Consider the following 10,000-nt stretch of genomic DNA (forward strand, 5'->3'; position numbering starts at 1 on the left):
CACACACACACACACACACACACACACACACACACACACACACACCGTAAAGGTCTGACCACTTCTGTTTCCTTCCAAAAGTCCGAGGCCACTCCTCCTCCGGTGTTCCGCCATGCGCAGCGGGTTAAATAACCTCCGCTCAGAAGTGAGAAGTCGGAGATTCCCGGGAGGCTGATTGTTTACCTTCTGCAGGTCGGACTTTCTTAACACCTGGAGGATGGAGCGATTGGGACACCTACTTTTTCTCTCTGCGCTGAGTGTGAGTTTAGCACGACCGGCGATGGAACTACGTCCAAGCGCGCCCGTTAATGAGCGGCCAATTATCGGTAGGTCTGCTATCAGTGTGGTGAGTGAGTCCAGTACAATAGTTATAAAACGTTATAACACGCGGCTACTGAAGGCTGAGCAATTTTAAATACCAATATAAACTTCGAGAGATAAGCAAGATACTTTTTGTGTGCTTTATCATTCTGAAAATATATGCTGACTTGACAGTGACATAGGCTACTGATGTTTCCAATCTTTGAAGGGATTTTGACCCAAGAGGTGTCTGATGATGACATGAGACCATTTGGGAAAACATACATTCCTGCCTCTTATGTGAAGTACATCGAGTCAGCAGGGAGCCGAGTGATGCCAATCAGGTACGAATTGGTTTACGGTGCATGCTTATGTATATGTATGTATGTATATGTACAGTATGTATGTATGTATGTAATATTTGAGACTGTGCGTGCCCAATGTTATGACATTTAAAAAGCCTTAACATTGCTGTCTTGCAGGTTGAACCTGACCCAAGCTGAATATGAGAAAATCTTCGCGGAAATAAACGGGTAAGAGAAGAGTTCCTCATGTGCAGGTGGCGATGTGATGTCCAAAGTATGTTGTATCATACCTGTGGTGGTGATATATTAGGCCTGTGATATAATTTGTATTTATTTACATAATTATATTAACAGTTTAGATATGTTTCACAATTTCCTATAATTTCTTAAAATGTACATATTACCAAGAATGTGGGATGAGATGAGTAGACTACTGCTTACATTTTTTGACGGGGTACTGTAGCGTAGCAGTGTGAGACTCAGAAGTGTCTGTAGTTGCCCTCTAGATGGCAGCATTTCCCTGTGTGAGTCCTGTGATCTCTATGATTAAGTTGAGATCATGTGTCTGTCTGTCTGTCTGTTTGTCTGCCTGTCTGTCTGTGTGTGTGTGTGTGTGTGTGTGTGTGTGTGTGTGTGTGTGTGTGTGTGTGTGTGTGTGTGTGTGTGTGTCTATCTGAATCTCTTTCTCTACAGCCTGCTGTTCATTGGAGGAGCAGTGAATCTGGTGGAATCAGACTATGCCCGGACTGCAACGTTTTTTTACAAGCTTGCTGTAAAGGTGTGTGTGTGTGTTGTTTGTGTGTGTGTGAACTAAAGGATATATAAGAATGTCCCATTTGACCTCATGCCGTTTTAGTAAAGTTCTGTTCTATAGAAACAAGTTTTAAGCACTCAGAACGCATACTCTGACATGCTGTGCTGTGGTGTGGTGTGTAGCCTGACTGCTGTGCTGTAGTGTGCTGTGTAGCTTGACTGCTGTGCTGTGCTGTGCTGTGCTGTGCTGTGCTGTGCTGTGCTGTGGTGTGACCTGTAGCCTGACTGCTGTGCTGTGCTGTGCTGTGATGTGTATCCTGACTGCTGTGCTGTGGTGTGGTGTGGTGTGTAGCCTGACTGCTGTGCTGTGCTGTGACGTGTAGCCTGACTGCTGTGCTGTGCTGTGATGTGTAGCCTGATTGATGTCCTGTTGTGTGACATGTATCCTGACTGCTGTGCTGTGCTGTGCTGTGACGTGTAGCCTGACTGCTGTGCTGTGCTGTGACGTGTATCCTGACTGCTGTGCTGTGCTGTGATGTGTATCCTGACTGCTGTGCTGTGCTGTGCTGTGGTGTGACGTGTATCCTGACTGCTGTGCTGTGCTGTGGTGTGACATGTATCCTGGCTGCTGTGCTGTGCTGTGGTGTGACGTGTATCCTGACTGCTGTGTTGTCCTGTGGTGTGACATGCTTGTCTCTCCTCCAGGCCAATGACGCGGGGGACTTCTTCCCGCTGTGGGGGACCTGCATGGGGTTCCAGCTGCTCACAGTCCTGGTGGCCGGAGAGGACCTGCTGACCAACACCACCGCAGAGAACATCGCCATGCCGCTCAATCTGACCCCAGGTAAGAGCATCGCCATGCCCCTCAATCTGACCGCAGGTACAGTAAGAGCATCGCCATGCCCCTCAATCTGACCGCAGGTACAGTAAGAGCGTCGCCATGCCCCTCAATCTGACCGCAGATGGGCACTGCCTTGCTTCTCAATTTGACCACAGGTACTGTAGATAGCACAGGTAGATAGCACAGGTAACCGAACCACCTCTGAATCTGGCCGCAGGAGGGGTTTACTCCACCACAAACCCAGATCGGAGGCCTCTGCACCTGCCAACCTGTCTGGGGTGGGGGGAGGGGGGGGGGGGGGGTACATGAGTGTGGCATGATATAATGCCGTACAGCATTCTTATCTCTTTTCCTGCACGCCCTAAAAATACCTGACCCCGCATCCTTTGTCTGTGTCATATCCTGAGCAAACAGCAGCATGTGTGTACACACTGTGGCAATCACACGCACACACACACACACACACACACACACACTAATAGGATGGCGCTGTCATGAGGATTCGGTGCCGTCATTACCACATGCACACTTTTCTCTGTCCTGATGAGTCATCACAATGCAGTGTCATGGAAACTTTGGTTGCCCGGGGAGACGATTCCGCCCGTGCTGAATGGCCACTGATTACACTGCATATAAATGTCCCAGGCTGAGGTGACCTCCCGGTGATCTCACTTCCTGTTCCACTGTCCTCCGCCCCCCTCACCTCTCAGTTCTCATTTCCATCAACCTCAACAGAGTGCAATAATGCATAGATTACCTCTATTGGCAATACTGCATAGATTATACCTCTATTGGCAATACTGCATATGCTATAACCTCTATTGGCAATACTGCATATGCTATAACCTCTTTTGGCAATACTGCATATATCCTCTTTTGGCAATACTGCATAGATTACCTCTATTGGCAATACTGCATATGATGGTGCTCCATCAGTACTAGGGATGCACCGATCCGACTTTTTCAGTCCCGATACCGATACCGATGCCTGGGCTCTGCGTATCGGTCGATATCCGATACCGATCCGATACCATTGTTAATTAATAAACTGTATACCTCACCATGTGGAAAAGACTAAAGGCGTCAGGCTTGACTTCATTCTTCATTCTTTCCCTAACTAAACATTACTTTCCTAAAAAAAATCTAATAAAATAACACTTAGATATAAAGGTAATGTATTATTATTGTTATTATTATTATTATTATTATTATAATTATCATCATCATTATTGATTATATTACTAGTATTAAAAATAAACAGTTGTACACCAGCAGCAACTTGGAACAGCATTCAAATTCAAGTTCACAGTTATTACTAAATAATAAATCTAACAAAAAAACTATTTCGCAGATAAAAATCCCATATTAGTGACATACATTGAAACACCCCTGCCAAAATGGTGTCACCCGCGAAACCCCTCTATTTACTCATAGTGGTACGGTCCCGCAGTTTCCCCACGATAAACTAATTAGTTCACACGGAGTTTGAATGGTGGTAAACGGTAGAAGTTGTACGTTTTATCTAATAAATGATACGTTTTTAACAGCCAATTTGAACATTTGCATGTCTTTATACCAAGAACAGTTTATACAGATGAGATGAAAATGACAATGTGTTTAGTTTGAGTAGTTTGTTGACTGTTACACATTAACGTGTTGCCTAAATGCAACAAAACGCATGAAGATCGTAATTAATCTATGACAAATGGTGGTTAGTATAGATATTCTTTTGATCCTATGACATAAATTTGGTATCTGTATCTATCCCATCCATGAATTTAGACACTGAGAGCACACAGTGAGGTGAGGCACACTCTAACCCGCAGCAGTGAGCTGCGCTAGCTGGTTGCGCGTCATGGCTCAGCCTTTTTTTGAGACTATATTAAATTCGGATCGGCCCATGGATCGGCTCATTTTTTCCGATCCCCGATCCAGCTATTTTGTTCATATCGGGGCCGATATCCGATCCAAATATCGGATCGGTGCATCCCTAATCAGTACGACTGCATGTACAGTATAGAACCTCCATCAGTAATACTGCATGTGTAGAACCTCCATCAGTTCTACTGCATGTACAGTGTAGAACCTCCATCAGTACTACTACATGTGTAGAACCTCCATCAGTACTACTGCATGTGTAGAACCTCCATCAGTACTACTGCATGTACAGTGTAGAACCTCCATCAGTTCTACTGCATGTACAGTGTAGAACCTCCATCAGTAATACTGCATGTGTAGAACTTCCATCAGTTCTACTGCATGTACAGTGTAGAACCTCCATCAGTAATACTGCATGTGTAGAACTTCCATCAGTTCTACTGCATGTACAGTGTAGAACCTCCATCAGTACTACTGCATGTGTAGAACCTCCATCAGTACCACTGCATGTGTAGAACCTCCATCAGTACTACTGCATGTGTAGAACCTCCATCAGTACTACTGCATGTGCAGAACCTCCATTAGTACTACTGCATGTGTAGAACCTCCATCAGTAATACCAGAGAGGGTTAAAGCGGATCTTTGGTAATACTGCAAGTGTATAACCTCCATCAGTCAGTACTTCAGTACTACTGCATGTGTAGAACCTCCATCAGTGATACTGCATGTAAGAACCTCCATCAGTACTACATCTACTACTCATGTGTAGAACAAAGTGCTAACTGCCCGTGCCCATCTCTCCTGCCCCAGAGGCCCAGTCCAGCCGCATGTTTGAGGGCTTCCCTCCGGACCTCCTCAGGGCTCTGGCCCAGGAACCTCTCACCGGAAACTTCCATCACTACGGAGTAACGGAGAAGGTGAGCGCAGGCACTTCTGCGAGCATACACTTGTGTTAGTGTAGAACACAGTGTTACAGCGGAGGATTCACTTGTGTAACTGTAGAATAGTGTTACAATGTTACGGAGGTATACACACACACACACACACTGAGGTATGCTAAGAACATCCTTTCCTGCTGTGTGTGGTGGCAGGTGTTCCAGGAGAATGCGCCACTGAGGGAGTTCTTCTCCGTGTTGTCCACAAACGTCGCCGAGGACGGATCGGTCTTTGTGTCCACCATGGAAGGTAGCCTGACCCTGACACACACACACGCACGACACACTGATTTCCACAGAAACACACACACGCTACTCAATATGACACAGTGATTTCCACAGAAACACACATCCTCAACGCTGCACAACACACTGATTGTTGCACACAACATACAGATTTCCAGTTAAGCGTTTTAAATCTGACTTATGTGTCACGTGAAACAGGACGCCAGTACCCCTTCTACGGCGTCCAGTGGCATCCAGAGGTCAACCGCTTTCAGTGGAACCCCAAGTACCACTTCCCCCACTCCGTCAACGCCGTCCGACTCTCAACGCTGCTCGCAGACTTCTTTGTCAACGAAGGTACAGAGTGTGTGTGTGTTACTGGTGTCCATCTCTGTTGGTCAGTCCTCTGTGAGAAGGTACAGAGTGTGTGTGTGTGTGTGTGTGTGTGTGTGTGTGTGTGTTACTGGTGTCCATCTCTGTTGGCCAGACCTCTGTGAGAAGGTACAGAGTGTGTGTGTGTGTGTGTGTGTGTGTGTGTGTGTGTGTGTGTGTGTGTGTGTGTGTGTGTGTGTGTGTGTGTGTGTGTGTGTTACTGGTGTCCATCTCTGTTGGCCAGTCCTCTGTGAGAAGGTACAGAGTGTGTGTGTGTGTGTGTGTTACTGGTGTCCATCTCTGTTGGCCAGTCTCCTGTGTGGCGTAGATAGGGACAGTTGTGTGGAGGGCAACTGTGTGTGTGTGTGTGTGTGTGTGTGTGTGTGTATACAGTATCATTCTATGGTGTGGGCATGGAACTCACAGCTCCCAATGCTGTAGTGGTGTTTCGATAACATTAGTAGGAATCTTGAGCTCTGTGTGTGTGTGTGTGTGTGTGTGTGTGTGTGTGTGTGTGTGTTGCGCGCACGTAAATGTGCTCATATATGAAGGAAAGAGAGAGGGATTTGGGGTGTGTGTGTGTGTGTGTGTGTGTGTGTGTGCGTGTGTGTGTGTGTGTTGCACGCGCGTGAATGTGCTCATATGAAGGAAAGAGAGAGGGATTTGGGGCACTTGTGTGCGTGTGTGTATCCTTGCTGAGTGAAATAATGTATGTATTAAAGTCTGCGATGCCATTGTGTTTATATCCCTTATAGGCAGGAAGAGTTCTCATCACTTTGCCAACCCGGAGGACGAAAACGCGGCTTTGATCTACAACTATAGCCCTGTTTACACCGCCAACTTTACCGGATACCAACAAGCCTATTTCTTCTGAGCGCACACAAGTGTCACTCAAACGTCTTACACTAATGCTTCCCTTTTATGTGTTTAAATAAATACATTTATTTTGGAGAATCGAGTTTCATCGTGTTTTCTTGAACTGTATTGATTTTGTCTTTGATTCTTCCCCCCCATCGAGTTGTAGCAAGTGGTGTTTACGTTTGTTTGTTTGTTTGTTTGTTTGTTTATTTATTTGTTTGTTTGTAGTGTCCTCCTGGCACCTTCATGTTTTCTGCTGTTGGTTACCAGTGCCAGTGTGTGTGCTGGACCCCAGAGGCCCCTCAGGCTGGAGTCTCTGTGATACTGTGCCCACATGGCATCATGGCGTATGCCATGGCCGTGGATCCTGTGCCCACATGGTGAGGCTGGCATCATGGCGTATGCCATGCCCGTGGATCCTGTGCCCACATGGTGAGGCTGGCATCATGGCGTATGCCATGCCCGTGGATCCTGTACTATCATGTCTATGGCTTCTGTCCTAACTTGCACACATGCTGTTCAAATCCCTGAAATGTGAGCATTCGGATCTCCATCCGGTTCAAAACTTCCTCCACCAGTTTGTCTGACTGAGGGAGACACAGACGAACTTGGGGAACCCGTTCTGAGGAACTCGTTCTAAAAGAACCTCCCCCGAGGAACCCATCTGATGGAGGGCTTCCCTATCGGTCCCCCTCCGGTTCTAAGTGGTCAGGAGAGGGCAGCAGTCAGCCTGCTTCAGGACTTGTCAGCGCAGCGCAGGTCCTATTTATGAAGTTTTCATTCAGTAGATTTCTCTCTGTAGAGACGAGTGCAGAAGAGCTGTAGTTTACTTCGTCTACACCCACCCCAAGTCATTTACAGGCAACCTGCCTGTGCAGTTTCCATATGAATAAACTTGACCGGGGCTTAGTTTGCTATTGGTTTGGTAGGCATATACCGTTTCATTCTATTGACTCTATTCTGTGCCTCTTGTTTTTAACTCATAATTGATTTACTTTTTAAAAAGAAATAATAAACAGAATCCTAACAGTTGTTCAGACGCCTAGTCTGCTCTGTTGAACTGAGTTTTGTCTCCATATCGAACGTCCATTAATAGTATCTTCTCAGCGATGCGTAAAACAGGGTCTGAATGCGAGTCGAGCTCATTGTAGGTACATACAGTAGGTTGATCAGCAAGATCACTGTTGTGTAGTCTACAGACTCTACACTGACCTGGACTGCGTAGGTTGAAAAGACTCATTTCATTGGCCTCGTTCCGTGTCTCTCGTCGTTGAGGGGGTGGGAAGTACCAGCATGGTCTACGCTCCTCAATGGAAATCAGGACTGCTGTAATGTAACTGCCATCGTAGCTGTCATATCAGCGATCATACAGAGAACTGCTTGACACCTCAAACAAATGGAAACGCAGGGGAAACACGATCATCTCACTAGTTTATTTTCATAGTCATGTGGCACCGTGTAAACAATAAGGTTATTACCACCACGTCCCTTGCGGAGCACAAGTTAAAGCTAACGGTAGCTCTGTTGTGTGGAAAGCGCGTATTTGGAATAGGCTTGAATATAATAGCGCAGTGTTTATTATTGTAGTGTTCGGCGTGTGAAGTAGGCTATATGGGAGAGCGTGTTTATTCGTTCGCTTGGCGATTTTTGTCGTGATAACGGAAGATATTTATAGGTCTGACAAAGGGCATCGGGCTCTTTGTTTATAAACATCCCTCTTCCGTCCAGACCCGAGCCTGCTCCATTGATGCACCCTTTCCAGTGGTGTAACGGTAAGAGGACCTTGCGTTGTGGATTATATTAATGTGTGGGGAAAGATCGCCTAATCATTGCCATCATGGCAGTGTCATGTCGAAGACTTGAGCAAAAGTTGTGGAGAAAAACAAGATGGAGATTATGGGAAATAATGCCATTTATTACCTCACTGATTAGGCTGCTTCACTGAGGGTTGGTTGTCTGCAAGCAGGCATAGGCTACATGCTGACGTTAGCCTACTGTGTAACTTTTATTTAATTAGCTCAGTCCTATAGGCCTTATTTGTTTTGATGCCATTGTTTGTAATTAGTGATTAATTACAACATAATTTGACGTCACCCACTGACACACAACAATGTTCTTGTTCTCATCATTTGTGTGTGTGTGTGTCTGTGTGTCTCTCTGTGTGTGTCTGTGTGTCTCTCTCTGTGTGTGTGTGTGTGTGTGTGTGTGTGTGTGTGTGTGTTGGGCGCTGTGTTCAGGGTTATCATTATTATCCAAAGTTTAGCGTTGATTTTATAAATGTGGTGGCTTGACTGGAACTCTTTTACATGTTGTGGTAACCTATCTGCTACATGCTGTGGTAGTAATCTATGTGTCCTACAGAGGCTGCATGTCAGAGTGGTAGTAGACTAATCTATATCTCCTACAGAGGCTGTATGTCAGGGCTGCTGTGGTAGTAATGTGTCCTACAGAGGCTGCATGTCAGGGCTGCTGTGGTAGTAGACTAATCTATATCTCCTAGACTCTAGAGGCTGCATGTCAGGGCTGCTGTGGTAGTAATGTGTCCTACAGAGGCTGCATGTCAGGGCTGCTGTGGTAGTAATCTATGTGTCCTACAGAGGCTGCATGTCAGGGTTGTTTTTGTCAGAGAAGCTTCCCCTTTTCTCCAGCTGCTGATGTGCACAGTGATATGCCCAGACACACACACACACACACACACACAATCTGCCACCTCTCTGGTGTCATGCGGTCTGGTTGTGTGTGTGTGTGTGTGTGAGAGAGAGAGAGATAGACAGAGTGAGTGAGAGAGAGAGAGAGAGAGGAAATGCCTGGATTAAGTTGATTAAGAAAAGCAGTGGCAGTTATTTCTTGTTTATGTCTCACCTCTGTCCCTCCAGCTCTGGTGTGTTGATAGTCTCTGATGGTACGCAGCCACTGGACCAGGCCTCTCTGTGCTGCTCATTTAATAACACTGAGGTGGACCTGTGGGTCTGTTGTGTGTGTGTATTGATCAGCCAGTAAACACAAACATACATTCAAAGTGCCTGGACTTCAGGGCTGCCTGCAACTTTATTCATGTTCCCTGGCTGATCTCAGATGCTGTACGCCTGCATAGACATCACGGCTGCTTGCAACTTTATTCATGTTCCCTGGCTGATCTCTGATCTGTGTGCCTGCATGGACATAATGGGCAGCCTACAGCTGTATTCATGTTCCCTGGCTGATCTCTGAGCCTGCATGGACATAATGGGCAGCCTACAGCTGTATTCATGTTCCCTGGCTGATCTCTGATCTGTGTGCCTGCATGGACATAATGGGCAGCCTACAGCTGTAGCCTATTCATGTTCCCTGGCTGATCTCTGATCTTTGTGCCTGCATGAACATAATGGGCAGCCTACAGCTGTATTCATGTTCCCAGACAGATCAGCAGCTGGGTGCACTGTATGTTTGATGAGCACCTTGAGCTTAATGTTCTGGCAGGGCCTCGTGGCTGGGCCTTCATGAGTGGCCTAATGACTCGAGGACAGCGTGCAGACAGCCCCACAGCTCCCCCT

At 46.4% G+C, this 10,000-nt stretch overlaps 2 protein-coding genes across 3 annotated transcripts in view; both read left to right on the forward strand.

Annotated features, from left to right (window-relative positions):
• The first annotated feature begins 124 nt into the window (after positions 1-124).
• LOC134088433 (gamma-glutamyl hydrolase) lies at positions 125-6,521 on the forward strand. Its single transcript, XM_062542395.1, has 9 exons — positions 125-326; positions 530-644; positions 783-833; positions 1,299-1,383; positions 2,064-2,202; positions 4,888-4,994; positions 5,169-5,262; positions 5,457-5,594; positions 6,365-6,521. The coding sequence occupies exons 1-9, from the start codon at positions 218-220 to the stop codon at positions 6,481-6,483; spliced, it is 957 nt and encodes a 318-aa protein (XP_062398379.1). The 5' UTR covers positions 125-217; the 3' UTR covers positions 6,484-6,521.
• A 1,278-nt stretch (positions 6,522-7,799) lies between these two features.
• rnf122 (ring finger protein 122) overlaps positions 7,800-10,000 on the forward strand; it is a 32,338-nt gene continuing 30,137 nt past the window's right edge. For both annotated transcript variants that reach the window (XM_062542396.1, XM_062542398.1), the window contains exon 1: positions 7,800-8,239. In XM_062542396.1, the coding sequence (XP_062398380.1) occupies positions 8,215-8,239 (25 nt within the window). In that variant the 5' untranslated portion in view covers positions 7,800-8,214. The remainder of the gene's footprint in view (positions 8,240-10,000) is intronic.

This window comes from Sardina pilchardus, chromosome 8 (assembly GCF_963854185.1).
Source record: "Sardina pilchardus chromosome 8, fSarPil1.1, whole genome shotgun sequence".
Taxonomy (NCBI): Eukaryota; Metazoa; Chordata; class Actinopteri; order Clupeiformes; family Clupeidae; genus Sardina; species Sardina pilchardus.

Excerpts from the sequence above, each read along its gene's own strand:
- LOC134088433 (XM_062542395.1), top strand. The coding sequence starts at position 218 with ATGGAGCGATTGGGACACCTACTTTTTCTCTCTGCGCTGAGTGTGAGT. Across the intron at positions 327-529 it reads TAATGAGCGGCCAATTATCG|GGATTTTGACCCAAGAGGTG; the intron begins GTAGGTCTGCTA and ends CAATCTTTGAAG. Across the intron at positions 645-782 it reads AGCCGAGTGATGCCAATCAG|GTTGAACCTGACCCAAGCTG; the intron begins GTACGAATTGGT and ends GCTGTCTTGCAG.